The 27,891-nt window shown below is 47.0% G+C and overlaps 1 protein-coding gene across 1 annotated transcript in view; it reads left to right on the top strand.

Annotated features, from left to right (window-relative positions):
• ush2a (Usher syndrome 2A (autosomal recessive, mild)) overlaps positions 1–27,891 on the top strand; it is a 1,730,413-nt gene that overhangs the window by 1,107,840 nt on the left and 594,682 nt on the right. Inside the window, exons 39-40 of the mRNA XM_072506478.1 lie at positions 10,356–10,506; positions 25,149–25,291. Coding sequence (XP_072362579.1) covers positions 10,356–10,506; positions 25,149–25,291 — 294 coding nt within the window. The remainder of the gene's footprint in view (positions 1–10,355; positions 10,507–25,148; positions 25,292–27,891) is intronic.

The raw sequence follows: 27,891 nt of genomic DNA, 5'->3' as shown, positions 1-27,891 counted from the left end.
TCCAATATGGGCACCACAGTTTGGGAAGGATATCAAAGCCTTCGAGAGGCTGCAGAGTGGATTTCCCATAATATCAATGGTGAGGGACTTCAGTTCATAGAATCAAAGATTTACAGTGCAGAAGGATGCCATTCTCCATCATCTCGACAATGGTGTAATGCGTTCCGGAATGCACGTACAGTAGACACAATTTGCACCTCATTAGGGGGCCTGACCCGGTATTCCCCGGGGCCATGATTTTCCGTCTCCGATGGGCCGAGTCCCCGACGGCATGGTTCACTTATGCTTTTAAAAATTGTGAAACCAACATGCCGGCTGCTGAAGGAGAGAGAGGGAGTACGGAAAGTATCCAACATCACCATAGTTTGCTGACAGTTGTGCCACTGGGTGTGGGGCTTCTGCCAGAGTTGGGGGGGAGTAGTGGTGGGATGGCCAGGAGTTGGGACTGTGGGATCTGGCAGGATGTACTTGAAACACCCATTGCCCCAGCCGGCAAGGCAGCCATACAGCTGTGAATGCCACTGATAGCCCACTGTGAACCTAGGGCTATGGATCGTATAGGTGTCTCCCCAATTATTTGTTTTACTACTCATAAATACCAGGAAATCTTGGAGAATTGCTCAAAAGGAATTGCTCTTGTTACTACTTTCCACAGTTTCCTATGTTGTAAAGTATCATTGTTTTGCTACAGCAGCATTGTTAGAAAATTCGAACCTCTGGTTATTTAATTCTTCCCTTACTAACTACACAAGCAAAAGGTGGGACTAGAGATCCTCAGGCATTTGATAAGGTTCCACACAAAAAGGTTAATATATAAGGTAAGATCACATGGGGTTAGGGATCATTTATTGGCTTGGATAGAGGACTGGCTAACCGACAGAAGGCAGAGAGGCAGGATAAATGGGACTTTTTCTGGTTGGCAAGATGTAACTAGTGGGGCGCCACAGGTTCAATCCTTGGGCGCATAGAGTCCATAGAATCCCTACAGTGCAGAAGGAGACCATTTGACCCATCGAGTCTGCACCGATCCTCCAAAAGAGCACCTTACCTTGGCCCACCCTTGCCCCGCCCCGTAACCCAACCTAACCTGCACATCTTTGGAAACAAAGGGGCAATTTAGCATGGCCAATCCACCTAACCTGCACATCTTTGCCCCAACTGGGTTCTATTCCCAGATTGGGTCACTGTCTTTGCGGAGTCTGCATGTTCACTCGTGTCTAGGTGGGTTCCTCCAGGTGCTCCGGTTTCCTCCCGCAAGTCCCAAAAGACATGCTTGATAGGGGAATTGGACATTCTGAATTCTCCCACAGTGTAACCGAACAGGCGCTGGAGTGTGGCGACTCGTGGATTTTCACAGTAACTTCATTGCAGTGTTAATATAAACCTACTTGTGGCTCTAATAAAGATTATTATTATTTACCATCTACATTAATGACTTGGATGCAGGGATAGATGGTAGATGACACTAAAATAGGTGGGATAGTAAGTTGCAATAAGGAAATAAGAAATTTACAAATGAGTATGAATAGGTTAGGTGAGTTGGCCAATGTTTGGCAGATGGAGTTTTACATGGAAGAGCATGAGGTTGTCCATTTTGGTCGAAAAAGTAGAAAGGCAACTGTCTAAATGGAGAGCAACTTCCAAGTGCTTTGATGCAGAGGGATCTGGGTGTCCTTGTGCATGAATTGCAGAAAACTAGTATGCAGAAACAACAGATAATAAAGAAGGCAAATGAAATTTTGGCATTTATAGCTAAAGAAATAGAGTACACAAATAGGGAAGTGTTGCTGCAACTGTGCAATGAATTGGTGAGACCGCATTTGGAGTACTGTGTGCAGTTTTGGTTACCTTATTTGAGGAGGGATGTAGTTGCATTGGAGGTAGTTCAGAGGAGGTTCACGAGATTGATTCCAGAGATGTGAAGATTTGTCTTCTGAAGAGTGATTGAGCAGTTTAGGCCTCAACTAGAGTTTAGAAGAATGAGAGGAGATCTAATTGAGGAATAGAAGATGATAAAAGGTATTGACAAAGTAGACATAAAGCAGATGTTGCCTCTTGCAGGGCAATCTACAACAGAAGGTCATTGTTTTAGGATAAGGGGTAGCAGATTTTAAAAAGAGATGAGGAGAAATTATTTCTCTCAAAGGGTCGTGAATTTGTAAAATTCACTGCCCCAGATTGCGATGGATGCCTGGTCATAGAGTAAATTTAAGGAGAACATCGACAGATTTTTAATTAGTAATGGGTTGAAGGGTTATGGAGAACAGCATTGTGTTCAGTTTTGGTCTCCTTACCTGAGAAAGGACATATTGGCACTGGAGGGAGTGCAGAGGAGATTCACTAGGTTGATCCCAGAGTTGAGGGGATTAGATTATGACGAGAGGTTGAGTAGACTGGGACTGTACTCATTGGAGTTTAGAAGGATGCGGGGGGATCTTATTGAGACATATAAAATTATGAAGGGAATAGATAGGATAGATGCGGGCAGGTTGTTTCCACTGGTCGGGGAAAGCAGAACTAGGGGGCATAGCCTCAAAATAAGGGGAGGTAGATTTAGGACGGAGTGTAGGAGGAACTTCTTCACCCAAAGGGTTGTGAATCTCTGGAATTCCTTGACCACTGAAGCAGTTCAGGCTCCTCCTTTAAACGTTTTTGAGAAAAAGATAGATACCTTTCTAAAGAATAAAGGGATTCGGGGATATGGTGTACGGGCCGGAGAGTGGAGCTGAGTCCACAAAGATCAGCCATGATCTCATTAAATGGCGGAGCAGGCTCGAGGGGCCAGATGGCCTACTCCTGTTCCTAGTTCTTATGTTCTTATGTAACAGGCAGAAAGGTGGAGTTGAGGGCAAGATAAAATCAGCCATGGTCACATTGAGCCTGCTCCTGTTTCTTATGAGGGGAACACAAAAATGTAATTCTTACAATAATGTTGGGCGGGATTCTCCGTTGGCCGACGCTGAAATTGGGTAACGCGATTGGGCGGAGAATCGGTTCAGATGCTGAAATCGCGGTGGGTGACGATTTGACGCCAAGTCACAATTCTCCGTCGTCTGGACACCGGTGTTCAATGTGTTCTGGAACACACATACAGTAAACACCGTTTGCAAATCATTAGCGGGCCCAGCCCAGTATTCTCCGGGGTCCTTGCGATTCTCCGCCTCTGATGGGCTGAATTCCCAACGGCACGGTTCACTTGTGCTTTTAAAAATCATGAAACTGGCGTCATGGCTGATGAGGGAGAGAGAGGAAGTAGTACACAGAGAGTCGACTGGTGACTGCCGGGCCGGACACTGGCCGGACTGGCTTGTGTGGGGGAGGACCTGCCAGGGCTAGTGGATGGGAGATGATGGTAGAACCCGCAAGAGTATTGAAAGTCAAAGAGATCTAGGAGTACAGGTCCACAGGTCACTGAAAGGGGCAGTACAGGTGGAGAAGGTAGTCAAGAAGGCATACGGCATGCTTGCCTTCATTGGCCGGGGCATTGAGTATAAGAATTGGCAAGTCATGTTGCAGCTGTATAGAACTTTAGTTAGGCCACACTTGGAGAATAGTGTTCAATTCTGGTCGCCACACTACCAGAAGGATGTGGATGTGAATAGAGGGATATGGATCCAGGAAGTGTAGAAGATTGTAGTTTAGTCGGGCAGCATGGTCGGCACGGGCTTGGAGGGCCGAAGGGCCTGTTCCTGTGCTGTACATTTCTTTGTTCTTTGTTCTTTGAAACGTGTAGCCAGGGCGACCCCCCCCACGGTACTGGGACAGTACCCAGGCAAGCCATCTTGTTGCGCACCAAATTGACCACCCATCTTATCCTCTGGCTCTGCAGAATGGCACTGGCCATATGGGTGCTCCCATTCCCGCACCCCACCATCCGCCATACCCCCCACCATGCAACCAGCCACCACCTGCCGGTGGGGCATTAGACGGCCCACCCAGGCCAATGCTCACTGTGGCCCCTATGAGGGCACAGATGGGTGCAGCAGAGCGCATTCCTGGCAAGGGCAGCACCAGCCGACCCCTAGCACCAGTACCCCTAGCAGCGAGGATGGGCACCAGGGCCAGAGTCTCCACTGTCCAGGCACCGACGGGGCTAGGGGTGTGGGGATGGAGAGGGGGGAGGGGGGGGGGGCATGCAGGGGCAGAACCGGCAGTGCCAACTGGGGCCATCGTGGACCCGGTGGACCTGGTTTGGCATGTAGAGCGAAGCTATCATGTCAGCCTTTCACCCACTGCATTGGGTTATTGGAATACAGCCAGCAATGGTGGCCTTCCTCCTTGTCGCCGCACCCCCAGGGGATCCCCTGCGGCTGTACGAGCTGGAGCTGCTTGAGGAGGAGGAAGCTGCAACAGCAGAACGTGCAGCAGCGGAGCCTGCCCTAGAGGAACAGGAGGCAGCCACCCAGGATGGAGAGCCGGCAACTCAACAGACCGAGGAGGAGGAAGTGCAAAGGAGGCACTGCATGAGGTCTTGTGTGTACCGGCAGTGCCTGTCATTTGAGGACATGCCGGACCGGGCATGCCATCGAAGACTGCAGCTGAGCAGGGGGACAGTGCAACATATCTGCCAGATCAAGGCGCAACTGGCACCGCGGGGGAATGGGGGAGGACACCTGCTCCCGGTGCCATCAAGGTGATGGCCGCCCTGAACATTTACGCCACGGGGCCCTTCCAAGCGCCGAGTAGGGACCTGTCTGGAATCTCACACAGCTTGGTGCACAGGTGCATCAATGCCGGCACAGAGGCCCTGTATGCCCAATCGGCACAATACATCCATTTCAATGTGGACCGAGCCCCCAGGATGCCCAGGCAGCAGGGTTTGCCGCCATCGTCGACATGCCCCGGGTCCAGGGGATGATCGACGGGATGCATGTTCCCCCACGGGTGCCTGCGGATGACAGGCCACTCTACACAAACCGAAAGGGTTTCTCCTCGATGAACGTGCAGCTGATATGTGACATGAGATACGCATCATGCACGGTTGCACCCGATACCCGGGTAGTGTGCACGCCACCTTCATCCTGGCACACTCGAAGATTCCTGCCATGTTTGAGATGCCCCCTGGCTGGGGGGTTGGCTCCTGGGCGACAGGGGTTATCCACTACTGTCGTGGCTGATGACACCAATAGGAGGTCACAGACTGACCCCAAGACCCACTACAACGACGTCCGTGCAGTGAGCAGGGACCTGATCGAGCGGTGCTTCAGCCTCCTAAAGATGTGGATCAGGTGCTTGGACCGCTCTGGAGGACATGATGCTAAGAGGGTTGCCCTCATTGTGGCAGCCTGCTGCGCCCTCCACATCGTGCAGCAGGGGGGCGATGTGATGCAGGAGGGGGTTTGACCACCAGTCTTCATCCGACGAGGAAGGTGGGGGGAGGGTGTGCATTGGGTTCCGGGCAGGCACGGGAGGCCGCACAACACGTGTGCCAGAACCAATGTGAACGGGATGGCCTGATCACCTCTAGGTTCACCGACTAAGAGGGGGAGAGGAACTGATCAGCGGCATGGGCACCGTCTCTCACCCCCACACCCCCGCCAAACCCGGCCACCCTCTCGCTTGTAACCCCCTCCGCGTTGCATACCTGCTACACTACAGGGTGTGGGCCCTGGGTTGGCAGTAACACTGGGTCTGGTCCATGGGTTGGAGGACGATGAAAACCCGCTCTGCATTGCGCTATGGTGCTCCGCATCGTATGACAATGTCTGACTCCTGCCCACGGTAGCACTTGCCACCGTCCACCTGGATGATCACTGCATGTGAGCTGGCCATTCCGAAACACGGTCCCATTGGATCCCTGGGGTGGCAGTGCTGGGGACGGCTGGTGTGGAGGGGGGGGGGGGCGGCTGCCCAAGCCAAGCACAACATCAGCCAATTTCCCCCCAACCACCCGCATCCCCTCTCTGGTCAGCCCTACCACCCCACCCCTCACACTCATCTGACAGAGCCTCAAGGTGGTTGTGACAGTGTTAACAGGTGTTTAATGTGCACAAATATTTACAGATTTGTGCCCTGGCCCCTATAACTAAACTGCGCCCTGTACCCGTGCCAACTTAACTGGTGTCTAACTTTCTGGCCTTATGGGCCCGAAAGCAATGTCTCGGTGGATCTCCAGATGGTACATCAGGACTGGAGGCGGTGTGCTGTGATTCCTGCCCTGTGACCTGGGTCCCCATTGGTGGCCGTCTTCTGGGGCGACTGGTACTGGATAGGCCCGGCTGCTGCTCGGGTGTCACAGTTGGTGTGGCACCGCTCTGTTTTGCCCGCTGACCATCAGATGCACTTGGGACGGGAGGGACGGGGACGGGGGGGGGGGGGGGTGGAGTTTGAGGTGCTGCGGTGTTCCAGTGTCTCCCTACGGGAGTCACCGCACGGGCTCTATTACCTCCGCCTCCCTGAGGTGCCCGGTGACCCCCAGGCTACTCCATGGGATGGGGGGGCGCGATCTGCAACAAGGTTAACTGTCTTGCCTGGCGAGGATCACTGTAGACTTCTTCCATTAGCTTCTAGCTAAACAAATATTCCAATTGTTTTATCCCTTATTAACTTTGACTTACAATGAATGCCAGATCCCAATTGCAGGTGCGCCATTGACAATAAATCTATTGTTTACCGACTTCAGGTGCAGGTTTGGCTGTATCACTTGATTTCCAGAGGGCTACATGCTACACAAGATCCAAAGCTGACTCGGTCTTTTAGCTGCTTTTCTAACCATCAAGCTGTCTTGCCTGCTGGCTATGCCCTAACTGAATTCACAGAGATAAACTCAAAAACAAAGGATATCACTGAGCTCTACTCATCTCCAGGGCAATGAGACACCAAAAAAGAAAATGCTCAATGAGACACACATGGCCTGTTCGCGGATAGAAATGCAAATTATCTATTGTTACAGAGCGTCATTTGGAGCACAGGCTGCCCTTATAAACCATTCTCGTCTGTAATTGTTTTACTGGTTTCTGTTGAGGGTTCTGAGCATGTGAGGGTTCTGGTGCGTTTTTCAGAGGATGACCTGTTAGCAAGACCTCTTTTACCACTGCTCCTGTTTTCGATGTGGTGGGCCACTGATGCACGATCAATGACCACTAAAGCGAGGTTGTAGTCCAACTAAGCTAGATGTTTCCCCCAGCAGCTCAGGTACAGAATGAAGGCTGCTGGGGCGGCACTGTTTCTTATACCCCACCTAGCAGGGCGGAGCTATCATACATTCTAACCAATAGAAAGCATACAGTTTCCACCAATAGTGCTTTAGCCTATCAGGTACCGTAACACCTATAATACCACAGCCACACGAGCAAATCATTGCAAATTTATGGATGCTGTTTGTCACCGGTGCAACAAGAAGGGGCATTTAGCAAAGAAAAACAGGGGTGTGAAGAGCAAGGCAAAGGGTAAGCAAAACAAATTAAATTTGAAGAAGCCTCAATCAGCTATGCATCATTGACAGCTCAGAGCAGGCAGAGGAGCAAGCATATGGCATATATAATGTGAATGAAGCACAAGCAGAGCTTATAATAACAATAATAATAATAATAATTGCTTATGTCATAATATACATCAGTACATTATGGTGCAATCACATACACACACTGATGGACATGCAGTAGGACCAAACAGCATACATAACACCGCAGCCAATCACCAGTGAGAGCACAAGCACTATAAAGACAGGGGACAGGAGAGTTCCCGCTCATTCTAGCAGCAGCCAGCTCAGAGCACAGAGCTCACAGCCTGAATCACAGACATTCACCATGTGCTGAGTGCCTCACCATAGCTAGTGATAGGTAAGTGTCCACAGTTAAGCTGCTATTGCTCATACCCACATTTACAGTATGTTAGCATACTGTTAATAAAATAGAGTTACACCACTTCCAGCATTGTTGGCTTGTTTGTGAACCAGAACACCCAACACAACAGCCTATTGTCACAAGTAGGCTTCAATGAAGTTACCGTGAAAAGCCCCTAGTCGCCACATTCCGGCGCCTGTTCGGGGAGGCCGGTACGGGAATTGAACCTGCGCTGCTGGCATTGTTCTGCATTACAAGCCAGCTGTTTAGCCCACTGTAGTATTGTTACAGTGTCGATCGATGGTAAGCAAATCAGAATGGAGGTGGACATGGGAGCCTGCATGTTCGTAATTAGTGATGAGATCTAGAAGTCAATGAGGGACTCTAACCGTGCCCCAGCCTTCACTCCAGTGGAGATTGATCTTCGGATGTGCACTGGATTGTCCATATCTTTGCTGGGGGCGTTGGAAGTCCATTTTGCGTATAATAGCCAAGAAGCACGGGCACACCTCATTGTGGTCAAAGGAAAGGGGCCGAGTTTGCTTGGGCGTGACTGGCTCATCAAATTTCCATTGAAGTGTGATGTGATCAAGGACATGAGGGTGACAAAGGAAGTTGTCGAGAAGTATCTAGACATGATCAAGGATGAACAGAGTACATTGTGTGGTACTACTGTGAAGTTGTACCTACATTCTCAGGCAGCCCTCATTTTTTCAAGCTGAGGACAGTGCCCTTATGCCATGAGAAAGGCTTGGAATCATTGAGCCTATTCAGCTTCCTTGTTGGGCAGCTCTAATTGTACCTGTCCTTAAAAATGATGATGTGGTACGCATAACTGAACATGAGCCAGGTATTTAAACAGCTCCAACTACAGGAAGATTTGAAGCAGCACGTGACCATCAACACGCATAAAGGGTTACTCAAGCACAATAGTTTGGTCTTTGGCATGTCCTCCAGTGCAGCGATCTTCTAAATGATGATGGACAACTTGTTGTAACCATTCCTCAGCTTACAGTCTACTTGGATGACATTATAATTTCAGGGAAGACAGGAAGAGCAGCAATCTGGATCACGTTTTTTAAAGGTTTCCAGAGGTGGGACTCCATCTGAAGAGAACCAGTGCATTTTCCAGGCATTAAGTGCAGAGTATCTAGACCAGAGAATCACTGCACAAGGTTTTTCTCCTGTGGAGGGGAAAATTTGAACCATTAAGAAACCTCCAAACCCCAGGAATGTGTCAGAGCTCAGGTTATTTTTAGGCTTGGTAAACTATTATGGAAAGTGTTTGTCAGCTCTGTCTACAGTGTTGGCTTCTCTGTACCTTCCCCTGCACAAAGAAACCAAATGGAAGTGGAAGTCCACATAGAAGAAGCCTTTTCAGTCTGCAAGAGGGTGACCTGTTAGCAAGATCTGTTTTACTACAACTTCTGTTTTCATTGTTATTACTGTTACTACTGTTCGCTGAGTTGCTGTTATTGTTAAACTTTGTTATTAATTAATAAAAGAAGTTCCTTCTTTTAAACAATGCATTTAACGTTCTTATTTGTGGTCTCAACTTACCAAATCTAATCTTTTAGTTCTAAAACTTTCCTTAATTCTGGGAAACCACATGAATAACTTATCTCTTTTATTGCAATAAATGTCTCCAGCTCTTTAGCTCAATAAATCTACCTGCCATTATATGAGTCTCAGCCTTTTACTCTGACCTTTGAACTGTTATTATCTGAGGCCTGTTTGGTTTTGCAGTCCCGAGATGTTGAGCAATGTTTTTATCTCGCTGAACGTACATTTAAAATTAGGCATACATAACTATTATCATGACTAATTTCTTCTGGATGATTTGTTTTCAATAGAATACATGAGATGCCTATTGCATTTGTCACATTTTAGGTCATAGCAGAGTTTATTTCTTCACAATTTCGTGCAAAAATATGTAATAATATGCATAACTTAATCTATGTAGCCATCTTCCATGAGGGACAGTAGACACCTCTCTTTGTTAGAGAGAGACAATTTGTCATCCAACTTGAGGCACACCTCTCCGCATCACGTGTGGAACAGGGTGAGGAAGCAAACCCCAACTCTACCTTCACTGGAACAGAAATTGAACCTGCACAGTTGTTGTTATTTTAAACCACACACTAGCCATCTAGCCAACAGTGTTAGCCAGCCCCCATAACTTAAAACTGTCAGTGACTATATTTAAGATAAAGAAGTAAAGCCCGTTTTTAATATCAGAATGCATAAAGTATAGCAACATTAAATACATTTAAGGTAGGGTTTACAAATAAAAATGTTCATTTGATCAAAAAAAAGCTTTTTAGTGAAGTGCTATCTTTAACATGCATATAATTTTGCTGTTTTTAAAATCTAATCATCGTTGTAGCAGTACTATTACAGAATTTGCATACAAGCAATTTAGCAGTGAAGGTCTTAGGATACTCCTGACAGAATACCATTGCTGGTGATCCCCAGGATTTTTAAAATTTCGATTTGAGGAGCGTTTTGAATCCATTCAGCATATGTTCTGTGCAGTTTTCTCTGCTCTAATTCTTCCATGCTTTTCGACAGCTCCAGATGGTGTGCTACCTCCAAGGCTCTCATCTGCCACTCCGACCAGTCTTCAGGTTGCGTGGTCTGCACCAGCTCGTAACAATGCTCCAGGCTTGCCCAGCTACCAGCTTCAGACAAGGCTCCTACATTCCACTGGTGATATTTCAGAGTATGTAGTGTAAAGACATGTTTTAGCTGATGATTCTTGTTCAATTATTGAAATTACAGTTTAACTGGTTTACATTCGAATGAGATTTGTTTGGTTTAATTAAAATGAAAATGAATTAGATGACATTAATTTATTGTATTTGATGTATTTTAGTTTCATATGGATATCAAAAACAGGGTAACAGTCCTGCTTAAAAAATTATAAATTTAAAGGATTCACTTTAATTTCTTATGATTTATAAGTGTATGTTGGAGCAACAAACCCATAATGCATATGTTCCTGGCATGACTGGTGATAAAAATGACATCCTTCTGCTTGTCTATTTGTGGAACAGGGTGTCCAGTTAAATGTCTCCCGGGCTGACTTGCTGAATTTTAAATAATATTGCAATCAATTTGAATAATGTTGACCTGCTCATTGAGTAACTTATTAAATAGTAGAGATGAACATTCTGATCAATTTTATTATTTAAATTACGATACTTATTTGAGCTACTCAAACTCAGTTGCTCTAAATTTCTATTAGGGCTCTGGGTTCAAAATTTAAGTTATTGGGGAACACGGCTCAATACGCAATTAGGTCAAGTAACAAGAGTGCCGGATTAGGGTCCTGAAGTTGCTGCTTCCAATTCTATGCAGAGGTCAGTCGATGCTTTTATCCTTATGATATGAATACAAATACCATGGCCGTATTCTTTTGCACTTTGTTCCTGCTGGAACAACAAGACCATTTGCAGGTCGGGAATCTTTTTTACCAAGGAACTATCATAGAGCCACTGCATTAGCATCCCACCTCCTGATTTCTTAACCAACCAGGAAGTGCAGGGGATGACCCATCCACTCAATCAAAATAAGTATTTCTGATTTAATGGACAACAGCATGGGACTCAAGGATGCACCAGCACTTGGATTTCTGAAGCTGCAACAACCACAAGATTAGACAGGAGATCTGGAAAAGTACTCCGCCGGTCTCGCATCCTTACTGAAAGTCGTGCTATGGAATCTCAGGGACTGCAGTGAGGCGAGCTCTTCCAAGGAAGGGACCAAGAGGGAAAACCTCACCAAACATGCAGACATGGATTGAAGTGACTGAGAAAGCCAATAGCAGCTTTTCGACGGGAAGCCCTAAAATCAGTTATACTCCACCATGGATTTCCCACTGGATTTGTTTCATAGATTATCATAGATTTTACAGTGCAGAAGGAGGCCATTCGGCCCATCGAGTCTGCACCGGCTCTTGGAAAGAGCACCCTACCCAAGGTCAACACCTCCACCCTATCCCCACAACCCAGCAACCCCACCCAACACTAAGGGCAATTTTGGACACTAAGGGCAATTTATCATGGCCAATCCACCTAACCTGCACATCTTTGGACTGTGGGAGGAAACCGGAGCACCCGGAGGAAACCCACGCACACACGGGGAGGATGTGCAGACTCCGCACAGACAGTGACCCAAGCCGGAATCGAACCTGGGACCCTGGAGCTGTGAAGCAATTGTGCTATCCACAATGCTACCGTGCTGCCCACTAAACCCATACACCCATTGTTGATGGTGCCTGCCATGACAAATCAGGAAGCCTACCGTTGGCCTGCGTGAAACTGATTTATATCCCGTAAATGGGGTCCAGATGAAGACCTGATCGTAATCTTTCCCCCACTCCACATTCTCCGTTATGCCAGTGGGAAGACGTGCTGGTGCAAAACACGCCTGGGACAAAGTGGCGTGCAGATGCCAGTGGGAAGACTTGCCGGTGCAAAACACGCCTGGGACAAAGTGGCTTGCAGATGCCAGTGGGAAGACTTACTGGTGCAAAACACACCTGGGACAAAGTGGCGTGCAGATGTCGAGACCCACCTTTATAGAGCCCAGCTCAGATTACAGGCATTCGAGGATAGGAAGATACTGGAGTTCTGCAGCGATCAGACCCTGGAGGAACACATCACAACAAACGGTGGAAGGATCTTCATGCATATGGCGCCAACGCAAAGCAGTTCACAGGAGGTGGGTGATCCCCATGCAGCAGCTCCTGCCTCTAGAATGTCAAAGTGGCTTCAGAACCTCCATGCGCCCAGCATCCTCCATGGTCTTTGCTGACTTCTCCAACTTGCTTCAGAAAGCCAGAGTTCTTGCTAACCGCAGGTAGGTATGCAGTGAAGGGATGGGGGGATGGTGGGCATGGGTGGGTACAGAGGATCTTGGGGTGGGGGGAACAAAACCATCTTGGGGGGGGCGAGGTTCGCAGAGGTGATGAGGCCTAAGATGTTGGGGGCGGGGGGTTGGTGCATGAGGCTGAGAGGGAGTTAGGAGGGCTGAGAGGGTGTCCAGGGCAAGATGGGGTGGCGGGGGAGAAGGAGTGTGCTGTGGGGGAAGGTGTCGTGGGGAAAAAGGACTGAGGGAGGGAATCTGGAGGGTGAAAGGGTAAGAGTGCAGTTGGGAGTCAAGGGGGAGGGAGTTGGGGAGTGCGTTCAGAGGGCCAAAGGTGTCCAGAGAGAAGATGGAGTAGTGGTGGAGAGACTTAGGGCCATGGGAGAAGGTGTAGTGAAAGAAGCAGGCATGAGGGAGGGTGTAAGGAACTGTAAAGATGTGGAGGGGGATGAAGGGATAAGGGACGATGCAAGACTAGAGTCTGAGGTCAGAGCGAGAGAGGATCAAGGAACGAGGGCGAGAGTCCGGAGCACTGGAGGAGTAAGGGTTAAGGAAGAGGTGAGGAAAGTAGTCAGGAACATTGAATGTGGAGGGGAATAGGACAGAGTCAGGAACATTGAATGTGGAGGGGAATAGGACAGAGTCAGGGAGGATGAAGGGCTGGAGGGAGAGGTCAGGGTCATGTGGGATGTGGGACTGGAGGTGGAGGTTGGAGGATGGAGTGTGGGGCAATGCTGAAATGGAGGTTGAGAACAGAGTGAGAGTAGATGGTAATTGATTGGAGTGAGAGGATGGACTGGACTGTAAGAGGATGTAGGGATAAGAGGGAGTGAGGGACCTGAACTGCCAGGGGCGGGCGGGGGGGGGGGGGGGGGGGGGGGGGGTGAGTTGCTGGTGTGCGGCAGGCAAAGCCTATTTAATGGCACTTAAAGACAACACTAGTCAATATTTAGGATAAGTGTGAATATATTTACCTATTATACAATGGTAGTGTTCAGCTATGGAACCACTTGTGATCAAATGTATTTATTTTTCTTGGCCGACTACTTCTTCTAGGTGCTGCCAGGGCACCTGTAACAGGGGTACAGACAATCTGTAGAGTTGTCAGCCCTCTGACTACATTGGTGGCATGGAGGTCTGGAGGCCCTGGCTGACTTTAACTTTCCACAGATGAAGATCTGCTTCCTCTGCTGTGACAGGGGACAAGGCTGAAGTTTCCCACTCATGTTTACATTGTATAAACTCACTCATGTCAATGGTGAGGGAGTGCAAGTCCGTGCGTATCTCACTGTTATGCTGGACAAGGGTCTCCATGGCGTCCCCATCCTCCCCATGGCGTCCTCAATGTGCGCACAACTGTGGATCACTTCACAGAACAGGCGAACAGACTCCTCCCACTCCCATACCACATTGTTAGTGGCATCCAACAGTTCAGCCTGATGTTGCTCATCCTCTTGCTGACTCTCCCCCATTAGCTGGAAGGCTGATTTCAGATGTTCAGACATGGGATCTCACAGATGCATGGTCCTCAACTCCACAAGCCGGGGTGCTCGGCTGAACCTGCCCGGTGACCAACAGTTTGTGTGACCTGACCAGAACTACCACATTAACTCACAATGGTTTGTGAACTTGAGCTTGTGGAGGGTGCAAGTGAGCACTGTGATGCCTCTAACAGTGCGCTGCTCTACTCTTCCACTCCCTCCTCGTACATTTCTACTTTGGCAGAGACTGGGGTTGGAAACGGGGTCCTCCTCCTCCTCTGGCATTGGTCTCTTCCTGGACATACCTGTAAGTTAGAAAGGAGAGTACAAGTATCAGCATCAGCTGCCTTTAAGGCGGAGGTAGAGGTACAATCGAGGTCTCCATTCATTGGAGGCATCCTTACCAGACGGATGACGAAGGTCAAGGTCCGCATCGACGATGGCTCAGTCCTGTTCGGCGATCTCCGAGCTTCTTTCCTCAAACTCACTGAGGGACCTGAGGCAGGTTAGGCCTCTGTAACCATGTAAAATGGCCACCTGCAAAGGACCATGGGAATTGTGGTCAATTTGGGAAGCAGACAGGTACATAGCCTCTGTGTATTGTGCAAAGAAACCACACTTGGCTGAAACTTGCATCCATTGAGGATCAATTACCATTTTCCCCAAGACAATAGCATTCACATTAAGGACCATCAATGATAGCAGACTAACCGGCGCCACCTCCCCTTATTTGGAAAAGGCCTATGTGCCTGGGACAATGATAGCTAGGACCCTCCCAGCCATCGAGGTATCCGCCCCCTAATTGGCTAAGATCGATGAGGGTGATCGAAAACCCTATTGATCCATTGGACCTGGAGTAAGGACCGCCCAAAAGGGCGCGAAAGAGACGAAGGATAAAAAGCCCTGCGCATTAGAGATCGGTCTCTTTTGGACCGGCCTGTGTGCGACCAATTGCAGCATATCAACTAGCCAAGTTCAAGGACCCGCGATCGCTACCTGAATGACGAGCCCAGCTGAGACGAACCTGAAGACTTCCAACCGACCACGGATAAAGGCCTTATCTCACACAGTGCCAGTCACTCGAAGTTAAGTAAAGGTCATCTTAGTTGTTAGGTGTAGTTTAGTACGGAGCCGCATGTATTATTGCATTGAGATACAAGTCTTGTGTTATTAATAAACTGTGTTTTTGAGCAAACATACTGGTTGTGTGGTCATTTGGTTGATATAAGGAACAGCTCGGGGTTGACATAAAGGGTAAAAAGGCAACACCTCTCTGGTCTTCTTTCATTCCCTCCAGTTATGCAGGAAAGAAGAGAATGCTTCAAAGGGGTTACATAAATTGGATGATTGCATGTTGGATCATTCCTCATTCTCCCTTTGTAAGATAGCCCACTTCTCTGTGACACATCATCACTACTGCAAATTGGGTAGAGTTTGTGGACCAGCTCCCTCCAGAGCGCTGAGTACATTCATATGCAAGGGGAAGGCTGATCCATTCATGTGGAGGCTGCTCGTTCCCTCAGCGCCAATGCATCCCCACTGCATGCCACCTCGCTCCATGCAGTATCGCACGTCTGCAGAAGGCGACCTCTGCATCTCCTGGGCACTGATAGCATCAACCACCTGTGCCCGTATTTGTGACACTGCTAGGCCTCTTTCTCCTATCTGCCAGGTATAGGCTGCCCCTCCTGACCTCCCACATGGTTGAGGATCACGCTCAGGGAGGCATTACTGAATTTAGGAGCTTGACCCTGATCTCCCTTCCTGACATCTTGGCAAACAGTGCAGACAATGGGGATTCCAGGTGAATTTTAAATAAGGCGTCCGGACATGACAGCAGATTATGTGTGATCGAACCTCCCCTCCCCTGCCACCACACAATACGGCGTAAAACACCAAGTTGCATAATTAATTACATTGGGTCTGGAAGATTTGGTATGTTTTCCTGCCGATCTCCGCAGCGGGAAGCACTCCACGTTCCCACCCCTCCATGGGGTATGGTCCCAGGATGGGAGAATTCCACCCTTTAGGTCTGGCGCAATAATCAGGCAGTACTGGCAGAATAGTTGTTTTAATGAGCATGGCTCGAAGAATACTGCAGCCTGGATCCAGATACAGCACCATAACACACGGGATTAATTAAGAAGGGGACGAGAGTATGCTTGCAGGGAACATAAAAAAACTGACTGCAAATTTTCTTGGTATGTGAAGAGAAAAAGAATGGTGAAGACAAATGTAGGTTCCTTACATTCAGAAACAGGGGAATTTATAATGGGGAACAAAGAAGTGGCTGACCAATTAAATAGATACCTTGGTTCTATCTTCACAAAGGAGGACACAAATGGCGTGCCAGAAATGCTGGGGAGCATAGGGTTTAGTCAGAGGGAGGACCTAAATGAAATAAGTATTAGTAGAGAAATTATGTTGGGGAAATTGATGGGATTGGAGGCTGCTATATCCCCAGGGCCTGATAATCTACATCCCAGAGTATTTAAGGAAGTGGCCCGAGAAATAGCATTGGTAGTCATCTTCCAAGTTTCTATGGACTCTGCAAGAGTTCCTATAGATTGGAGGGTAGCTAATGTAACTCCACTAAACAAAAAGGCAGATAAAGAGCAATCAGTGATTTATTGAAAAGTAAGCCTGAAATCGGACGTGGGGAAAATTCTAGAATCTGTCATCAAAGATTCTATAGCAGAGCACTTGGAAAACAGTGGTAGGATCGGATAGAATCAAGATGGATTTATGAAAGGGAAATTATGCCAAATCATTACTATCTATTGGAATTCTTCGAGGATGTAACTGGTAGAGTTGACGAGGGAGCCAGTGGATGTGGTTTATTTGGACTTTCAGAAGGCTTTTGGCAACGTGCCACATAAGAGATTAGTGTGTTAAATTAAAGTGCCTGGGATTAACAGCAGTGTATTGAGATGGATAGAAAACTGGTTGGCAGACAGGAAACAAAGACTACGAATACATGGTTCTTGTTCCAAATGGCAGGCAGTGACTAGTGGGGTACTGCAGAATCGTGGCTGGGAACCTAGCTATTCGCTGTATATATTAATGATTTAGATGAGGGAATTTAATGTTTCTCCAAATTTGCAGGTGACCCCAAGTTGGCTGGGAGGGTGAGCTGTGAGGAGGATGCAGAGATCCTTCAGTGTGATTTGGACAAGTTGAGTGAGTGGGTAAATGAATGGAAAATGTAGAATAATTTGGAGAAATGCAAGGTTATCCACTTTGGTAGCAAATACAGGAAGGCAGATTATTATCTGAATTACCATAAATTAGGAGAAGCGAACGTATGATGAGACCTGGGTGTCTTCATACACCATTCGCTGAAGGTAGCATGCAGGTGCAGCAGGCAGTAACAAAGGCAAATGGTATGTTGGCCGTCATAATGACAGGATTTGAGTGCAGGAACAGGGATGTCTTGCTGCAATTATACAGGGCCTTGTTGAGGTCACATTTGGAATATTGTGGAATATCTTTTGTGTAGTTTTGGTCTCCTTATCTGACAAAGTTTATTCTGAGGCAGTGCAGCAAAGGTTTACCAGACTCATTCCTGGGCTGGCAGGACCGCCTTGTGAGGAGCGATTGAGTCCGTTAGGATTGCATTCGCTGGATTTCAGAAGAATGAGGGGGTAGTTCTCATAGAAACTTATTAAATTTGAACAGGAATTGACAGAATAGATGCAAGAAGGATGTTCCCAATGGTGGGGGTGTCTAGAACCAGGGGTCACAGTCTAAGGATATGGGGTAGACCATTTAAGACAGAGATTAGGAGCTATTTTTAAAAAATGTTAAAGCTGTACTCCCCTCTGCTGAAAACTGCAATGGGTGGTAAATCAGCACTGCCAGACAAATTAATACAGATGGAAGGGCCAGGCCATGTACAAAATGCGCATTATAGAGAAGAGTTTTAAAATATATGATAGCATCAGTCTTGAATAAGAAAACAGAGGCTGAACAAGATAATACGCTATTATATGAAGTAGATCCAATTGCTGATGACATAATTGCCACACAAGTAATAAATTAACCTTCTGGTAACTTTGAAGAGGTCATAAAGTCCTGTGACACCTACTTTAACCCAAGAAACAATAACATTTTGGAGCGAGCAAAAGTTCAGGGAACTCATAGACTCTTTCATAAATGGGTTAATCAGTTTGGCTGAAGACCAATTGATATGGTGACCTTAAGTCAGAGCTCGGAAAAAAACAAATTGTAGAAGAAGTGGCCGATGATACTCTTTCAGATGTATGTACTCCAATGTAAAGTGGACCTGAGTCTGGGGGGAAAAAAACATCCAAATTGTCAGACAATAAGAAATTATCAGAAAAACTGACCCACTTTATATGGTGAGGTTAAACTGCAATACAGAGCAACCCTAACAGTCTGGTTAATAAAGCAACAAAAAGGCATGAAGACTCCAAGGTAAGGAGAGTGTTATGGGCCAGGGCTTAGAAATTCCAAAGTGTATTATGAGGTTAACCTGACCTACAACCTTTATGTTGAATTTGGCTAAGATAAGCACAAAAGCCTTCACTGCAGGTGTGATTCATTAGACTTCCGAGACACTTTAAACAAGGTTTATTCTAAGAATGTAGTTAACATATATATACATAAACACAGCAAGAATTTTTATCAATTACAAACATAAAGACACCACACAGCTACAGTAATCTATGTATAACACTCAATGAATTCCCTCTTAACTGTTCCAATTCAAAACCAAAATCCAATTAAACCAAAACCCCTTTTCAAGGGCATGGCCCAGCATACTATTCTCACTTGGATCGGTCTAGCCTTGTCCTGAAAGTCTGATCCAGTTCCAACCATCAGATGCAAACTCCTTCCGGAAAGCAACTATATCATTAAAGTGACCAAGGCAGTTAGCCACAACCAATGTGCTTTTTACTGGAACAGTTTTTAAAACAAAAACAGGGAAAACACTTCTTTCTGCTTCTACAGTCAAACTACCACCTAAAAAAAATCCCTCTCACCAGACAGCCACAGCCCAATGTGCTACAAGTCACACCATAAAAAACGAAACCTTTCTTAAAGGGACACTCACATGCCAAAAGCAATACCCAAGCAAAACACGAGATGGTGGCAGCATATGACAGTGCTGTGGCACCAAAGGACCTCACAGGCCCGAGCAGTGTCCAACAATCACTTTGCAGTGCCCCACCTGGGACACTTTAGAAAGATATGCAAGTCTAAAACCTCAAAATGTGTGGAGGATCCCAGATGAGTCCTAGAAGTAGAGGAGCCACACCAAGAAGAAGTCCAACGGTGCTTCTTGGAAGAAATGTAGGATCTCAGATTCACATTTTGGAATGCTGACCTATCTGTAATTGGTCACCTTCTGAATTTTAAGGATCGGGAACCATAACTAAAAGATTTCTGGCTACCGACAGCAGACACAACACTGTCAGTTCCCGGAGGAATTCACCTTACTGCTCATAGGCATGATTGAAGAGCTGCTCTAGTATGGTCACAAGTAAATAATATTGTGGATGACAATAAATTGTCATCCACAATAAATCCTTTTCTCCCCTGAGTAGAGGCACCGGTGATGCCCTCAAACTCCTCAAAATAGTAGAAGACTACAAGACAACTACTGCAGAAAACTACACTGAATTGGGGACTTCCAAGACGTCCTGATGATGATCTCAATTGGGGCTCCAGTTCAGAATTTTCCTCACCCTTTGCAGTGCCCGTTGTTTCAGCTCCTTTGCAGATGACAGAAAATAATCTTTTGTCAGTCCAGCCAAACCTCCAGATGAGCAGCAATATATTTAAAACAGATGATACAGGGGAGAAGGAGCAGCAGTTGCTGTTACAGAAGGAATAACGACAGCAGTGAAGCTGAAGCTTCAAGCTCACACGCACAAAATGAAGTCAATCCTGGAGCAGGAGAGGAGTAACCACCCACTCAGAGGGGTGCAAGTGCACATGAAGAAACAGCGCACAATTTTAGAAGCTGAACTGCAGGTTGAGTTCAAGGTTGAGGAACATTGTTTGGTAATATAAGATAGTTTAAATAATTTATATTTGTGTGTATTAAAATTAAGGTATAGTTTTAAGTTTAAAAGCTTCATTTGTGTTTCTGTATTTGTATGCTAAGAAATGTTAAAACTTCAGTTTGGCTTCAAGTTTAGTTTCAATTTAACCTTTGCCAGCATTGTACTTAAGGTTTTAAGGAAGGTAAGGTAAATACAGGGGGGAAAAATTAAGCTGTTGCTTAGCAAATAAAGGCACAAACTGAAGAGCAAAAGCATTTGAGTTCAGCTGGAACTAGGTTACCCAGAAGCAAATGAAACTTTTCAATTATGAAAAATTCTGCAAAACCTTAATAAAAATACTTTTAAAAAATGTTTTTAAAAAATAATTCCAAAATAGGCAGCACAATACTGAGGGGCAGGAAGCAAGGCCCAGAAGCTAAGTAACAACCAGAAACCAGGTAATGAGAGCTCCAGAAAGTTAAAGGAACAAATGACAGAAATTTGAAGAAGGATTCTGTTCCGTGAAGTCAGGAGCAGAGAGAGAGGCACCCAGTTAAACTCTGGGCTGGAAGGTGCAGACCTGGAGAAGTTGGCTAGTGAGAAGCCAGACATTCGTTATAATCCGAAGGTTGGAACTGGGGAAACGGTACCATCCACATTATGATGTAGAGAGCCACATGGGTGTCATCGCGTGTAGGAGCGAGTCTGGTCAAAGACAGCATGAAGATAGCACCTAATTAGAACCGCATCTTTACCAACCAAGATTGACTAGGTTGGGATTGCTCTCGCTGGAGCTCAGAAGAATGAGGGGGGATCTCATAGAGACTTATAAAATTCTAACAGGACTAAACAGGGTAGATGCAGGGAAGATGTTACCAATGATAGGTGTGTCCAGAACCAGGGATCACAGCCTGAGGATTCAGGGTAAACCATTTAGGACGGAGATAAGGAGACACTTCTTCACTCAAAGAGTGGTGAGTCTGTGGAATTCATTGCCACAGGAAGTAGGTGATGCTAAAACTTTGAATATATTCAAGAGGCAGCTGGTTATAGCACTTGGGGAGAATGGGATCAAAGGCCATGGGGTGAAAGCAGGATTAGGCTATTGAGTTGGATGGTCAGCCATGATCGTGATGAATGTCAGAGCAGGCTCGAAGGGCCAAAAAGCCTCCTCCTGCTCCTATCTTCTATGTATCTATGTATCATCCCATACATAGCTATGTGTTATTAATAGACAGTTGATGTTCAACCATATATGCCTCCAGACCTCTTCATGAGGCACCATGCATCCTTGCAACAGTGCCAAACACCAAATTCGGACTTGCCCTAGATTCTCCTACACAACACTTCTCCAGACAACATATCTTGCAGCTCCACTCTTTCCTCTCTCTCTCTCTCTCCAGGCATCTCACATCCCCATCTGAACAGCCAACACTCACCCTTATCTTCATACATAATTACACAATTACACTTTCACAATTACACTTCACACTCACCCTCCACAAATCTCCTCTGTGCTCAAGCCATTATGAACCCTCACTCCTCTCTGCCGCTTTTCCATGCTGGATAAGAGAGTGCACCACTTGATAAGTGGAAGACATCAGGAAGGGGGTTTGCAGGTGGCCCTCCAGTAAGAAACACATTATTTGGCACAGGCAATTCATTCCCAACTGCTCTATTGGAAAGTAAGTGTTGTTCCAGGAAGCTGCAGAGGTCATGAGAGCCTGAGTCTCCTGAGGCACTGGTGTTCAGACATGTCAAAAAGCTGCCTCCGCCAAGTTGGACCTCGATGTCCAATGGCTCTGCCGTTTGGAGTGGCATTCTGCTGAAGAGAAAACAGCTGGTTTTGCTCCTGCAGCTGCCGGAGCTACTGCTTCTGCTCTTAATAATAATAATAATCACTTATTGTCACAAGTAGGCTTCAATGAAGTTACTGAGAAAAGCCCCTAATCGCCACATTCCGGCGCCTGTTTGGGGAGGCCGGTACAGGAATTGAACCCACGCTGCTGGCCTTGTTCTGCCTTACAAGCCAGCTGTTTAGCCCACTGTGCTAAATCAGCCCCAACTTACCCCTCAAGTGAGGTGCAAAGTGGACCTGCAGAGGTTGCTCCTCTGCCATGGTAGCAACTGAAAGTGAGTGAAATGCTAGTGACCTGTGAAGCAGTGATAGAAACCTTTCAGCAAAGTGCTTCAACAGCAGCCTCTCACCTGTCCATGGATGGTGCTCTTTTGTTTCAACAACTTCACTGAAGAAACTCTAAATTCCCCCTGAATTCTGAAGGAGGTGACTGCAGTGGGTGTGCTGTCTATGATTCTCCAACATTTCCTAGATTCTAAAATGGTCACAGTGTAATTGAGGTTGGACAATATAACACCGCTGTTCAAGAAAATGGGGAAGAGGGAGAGAACCAAAATCTACAAGCCAGGTCACCTGATTTTAAACATCGAGAAAATACTGGAATCTGTTATTGAAGTGGTTTCAACTACGCACTTTAAAAATCATAGTACAACGGCTAATTTGTTTTTATGAAAGGGAAATTGTGTGTGACAAATTTATTAAAGTTTTTTGAGGTGGTTGGAGTTTTTTGAAGGTTTTACTAACAAAATTGACAAAGGATTTTCAGAAGGTTTTTGATAAAATCCCCCACAGGAGGTTGATTATTAAAATAAAAGCATATGGGATAGGAGGCAATATACTGGCATGGATTCAGGATTGGCTACCAGGCGGAAACAGAGAGGAGGAATAAATGGGTCATTCTCCCATTGAGACTATTGGGGTACCGCAAGGATCAGGACTTGGGCCCCAGCTGTTCACAATATATATCAATGATTTGGATGTGGGGAACAAATATAATGGGCAAAATTCTCCGGTATCGGCACGATGTCCGCCGACTGGTGCCCAAAACGGCGCAAATCAGTCGCGCATGGCGCCGCCCCAAAGGTGCGGAATGCTCCGCATCTTGGGGGGCCGAGCCCCAACCTTAAGGGGCTAGGCCCGCGCCGGATGGATTTCCGCCCCACCAGCTGGCGGAAAAGGCCTTTGATGCCCCGCCAGCTGGCGGTGCGGAAATGACATCTCCGGGCGGCGCATGTGCGGGAGCGTTAGCGGCCGCTGACGGCATTCCCGCGCATGCGCAGTGGAGGGAGTCTCTTCCGCCTCCGCCATGGTGGAGACCGTGGAGAAGGCGGAAGGGAAAGAGTGCCCCCATGGCAGAGGCCCACCCGCGGATCGGTGGGCCCAGATCGCGGGCCAGGCCACCGTGGGGGCACCCCCCGGGGCCAGATCGCCCCGTGTCCCCCCCCAGGACCCTGGAGCCCGCCCTCGCTGCCTTGTCCCGCCGGTAAGGTAGGTGGTTTAATCTACGCCGACTGGACAGGCATTTTAGCGGCAGGACTTCGGCCCATTGGGGCTGGAAAATCGCGGGGGGGGGGGGTCCCGCCAACCAACGCGGCGCGATTCCCGCCGCCGCCGAATATCTGGTGGCGGAGAATTCGGCAACCGGCGGGGGCTGGATTCACGCCAGCCCCCGGCGATTCTCCGACCCGACGGGGGGACGGAGAATCTCGCCCCACATTTCCAAATTTGCGGATGCTTGTGAACCGAGGTGGAGAGATTAGATGTAGGACAATGCTAAATTGTGGTTAGTAATGGTCTAACGACACCGTCTTATTTAGATTAAAATCATGCATTCAAATTGAACAACAGGTCGAATTTTAAAAATAACGATTGAAAATTTGGTAATATAGTAACCTAGTTTTGATGGACCTGTTATGAGTTTATAATTTAAAATTATGTGTGTTATATTTGCATAGGTATTCTAGTGACAAGTGACGAGCCAATTGTATCATGCATCATATTGTCCTGCTTTCTGCTCTTCATTGACACATACTGAATAGCATAATTTAAAAATGATGTTTCATAACCAAATGGTCCTGGATTCTCCGATTCTGAGGCTGTGTCCCCACTCCGGCGTGGGGACAAAAAAATGTGTAAAACAGCCACCGATTCTCCATTTGGCTGGGGGCTAGCATGCCGGCAGCGTAGAGCACCCTGTTCTAGCTGCCGATACTCTCTGGGAAATTGCTGGGTTCGTGGCAGCGCATGCGTACAGCGGCAGTCTGAAGCAGCAGCGCTGAGCTCCATGGTGGAGACCGCTCTCGGATCCGGCCGGCGAAATAGTGCCCCCCCTTTGGCCGGCTCATGTGCCCCGGACCACTCCTCCACAGTGCCCCCAGCCCCTAATAAAATCCCCCCCTGCCCGTGGATCAGCCCTCCCCTGACTGTGGTGCCGCTGGACTGAATCCGCAGCTGCCATGCCGAGTTCCCGATGGATGAGTCCACACTCAATCGACGCCATTGGGAGTTCGGCCGGCCGGGGCGGAGCATCGGGGGACGGGCCTCAGGCAGTGTCCTGAGGCCGTTGATACGTTGCGCAGTGTACTCGGAGAGTACGCCACTTTGGAGGGGATGGAGCAGTGCGAAAGCGGCGCCGCCCCCAATTTGGTCAGGAACTTTGATTCTCTGGTCACCGCAGAATGCGATTTCGGCATCGGCAACCGGAGAATCCAGCCCATGGTGTGAGATCAGTTTTAGAAGGTGTTACATTATCCAGTTTCATTGTTATTGCACATAAATAGCAGATAGAAAACATTTTTTCTATTTTTTTCCCCGAAATTTAGAGTACCCAATTATTAATTTTTTTCCCAATTAAGGAGCAGTTTAGTGTGGCCAATCCCCCTAACCTGCACATCTTTGGGTTGTGGGGGTGAAACTCATGCAGACAAGGGGAGAATGTGCAAACTCCACACAGGCAGTGACCCAGGACCAGGATTCGAACCCGGGTCCTCAGCGCCATAGTCCCTGTGCTACCCACTGCGCCACGTGTCGCCCCCAGAAAACATTTTATAGCCACTTTGAAAAAAGCAGACCATTGTTGGAAATATATGCATATTTTCTGGATTGTATGGAATTGGTAATTTGTTAACTTGTCTATTCATTACAGCTTGTTGCCCAATCAAACAGCAGCATTTAGCTCTTTAGCAACGGATCTTCATCCATATACAGCTTACGAGCTCAGACTGATTGCTTCCAATGGGCATGGTAATACCATGAGTGACTGGACACAGATGGTTACCTCAGAAGATAGTAAGTATGCTGTGCACTGTAAGGATATAGCCAAAACATTGACTAACTCAATGACTAAAGATTATAACATGGCTGGTTTAGTTCAGTGGGCTAGACAGCTAGTTTGTGATGCAGAACACGGCCAGCAACGTGGGTTCAATTCCCATACCAGCTGAGAATTCTGAATTCTCCCTCTCTGTACCCGAACAGGCACTGGAATGTGGTGACTAGGGGCTTTTCACAGTAACTTCATTGCAGTGCTAATGTCAGCCTACTTGTGACAAAAAAGATTATTTACATTTTACATGTACAGATCAATAATAGTGGGGTGAATATAAGATGTCATAGATGTTTACAGCATGGAAACAGGCCCTTTGGCCCAGCTTGTCCATGCCGCCCAGTTTCTATCATTAGGCTAGTCCCATTTGTCCGCATTTGGCCCATTTCCCTCTATACCCAGCCTGCCCATGTAACTGTCTAATTGTTTTTTGAAGGAAAAAATTGTACCCGCCTCTACCACTGTCTCTGGCAGCCCGTTCCAGATGCTCACCACCCTCTGTGTGAAGAAATTTCCCCTCTGGTCTCTTTTGTATCTCTCCCCTCTCACCTTAACCTAAGCCCTCTAGTTCTAGACTCCTCTACCTTTGGGAAAAGATGTTGACTATCTACCTTAGCTATGCCCCTCATTATCTTATAGACCTCTATAAGATTACCCCTAAGCCTCCTACACTCCAGGGAAAAAAGTCCCAGCCTATCCAGCCTCTCCTTATTGCTCAGACCATCAAGTCCTGGTAGCATCCTTGTAAATCTCTTCTGCACTCTTTCTAGTTAAACAATATCCTTCCTATAATAGCGTGGCTTGAACTGAACACAGTTTTTAAAAAAGCATCAGCCTGGAAATGTTATCAATTTTCTTTCTTTATTTATTCTTGGGATGTGGACACCGCTGAATGGGCCAGCATTTTTTGCCCATCCCTAATTGCCCTTGAGCTGAGTGGCTTGCTAGACCATTTCAGTTAAGAGTCAGCACATCGCTGTGTGGGTCTGAATACATATGTAGGCCAGAGTGGGTAAGGATATTTGTGAACCACATGGATTTTATGACTATCAGCAATGGTTTCATGGTCATCATCAGATTATTAATTCCATATTTTTATTGAATTCAAATTTCACCATCCGCCCTGGTGGGATTTGAACCCAGAGCATTACCCTGGGTGTCTGAATTATGACACCAGTGACAAGAACACTTCGCCACCACCTCCCCATATTTTAAAATGTAACAATTTTGAAAGGAATCATTGACCGTACTTTATGGACCCTATTTTTAAGTACAAAGTGTATGTGTAAATAATAATTATTAGTGATAATATCTGGAATAATGAGTAACCACTGAACTGATCCATGATATGTTTAATATTTTCACCCCATTTTTAAAGTTGACTGCTTTCCTTTTCTGACCAAATTCCAATTCCTAATTCCGATTTCGTTTTCCTTTCTGGTCTCGAGACAAACAGTTTGAACGGGTGCCCCGATTCCAGCGTCCAGCAGCAGCACCCCCCCCCCTCCCCATAATGCAAATGTTAACCCCCGCTGACAGGGGAAGCACTCCCAACTGTTGAGAAAGGAGGGGAATCCTCCTCCACCCACGGGAATAGCGGGTCACCCTCCACATCGCGCACGCATGAGGATGACCTGATCCCCCAATCCAGCACCCAATCTTTCCCTTCATGCTTGAATGCATCTCGGGTACACTCCATTGATCCTAACCACAATGTTTATAAATACTCCTGTTATGCTTGACAGCACAGCTGCTGAGCACTTCAAAGTAGCTAAGTGGTTTCACTTTCTCTTTTGTAACCGCAGAAAGCACTTAACATTGTTGAAGTGGCCAGCCTGTTAATTGCACACTGATGCATGCAGATCAGCCCTTTGTATGTTGCCGCCGGTGCGGGGTGGGCAGCACGCTACGGGCAATGGTGTAGGAACGGAGACTGGGGATGGGTCTGCCACCCGGCACCGATCCTGTTTTTCGTCCGACGTTCCATTTTCTGCCCAATCGGAATTCCCAATTTTAGCCCAGTATTCTAATCCATTGGCAACTGCCAACATATTTGGATTGCTCCCTTAGTCCTTGCACTGAGGTCAATCAAGAAGGGATGTGCTGCCTGTATCCTGTGGCTCACCACTTCCAACCGTACTGCTCTTCGCCACCACAGCCCCCCCCCCCCCCGCCCCCGCCGCCTCACTTCTTAAGTTTTTTCTTCTCCTACCTTCCACAGAAGCCTTGTGAGGATGCAATACTGTCCAGTGAGAGCAGGATTTAAACTTGAATTTCTTATAGACCAATTAATTAATCACTTTTACTGTGGTCCGTGCAGGTCTGCCCAATATCACAGCATGTCTTAAAAACATATTAAAGTAACAACTTGTCTTTCAGGGCTTCACTGTTATTAATTTTTAATAGCAGAGTTGAAATATAATAATAAAAAGAGCAGCTCATATTAACTGCTGTTTTCCTTGATTAATTTGCCATTAAATAATACTTCTGCACTAAAAATCTCTTGCACATATTTATTCTTCAGAGAATTTTGAAAGCAGCATCTATATTGAGCACAAAGAAT

Source organism: Scyliorhinus torazame, chromosome 1 (genome assembly GCF_047496885.1).
Source record: "Scyliorhinus torazame isolate Kashiwa2021f chromosome 1, sScyTor2.1, whole genome shotgun sequence".
NCBI classification, from domain to species: domain Eukaryota; kingdom Metazoa; phylum Chordata; class Chondrichthyes; order Carcharhiniformes; family Scyliorhinidae; genus Scyliorhinus; species Scyliorhinus torazame.
The sequence above is the reverse complement of the archived record's forward strand: the minus strand, read 5'-3'. Positions and strand labels throughout refer to the sequence as shown.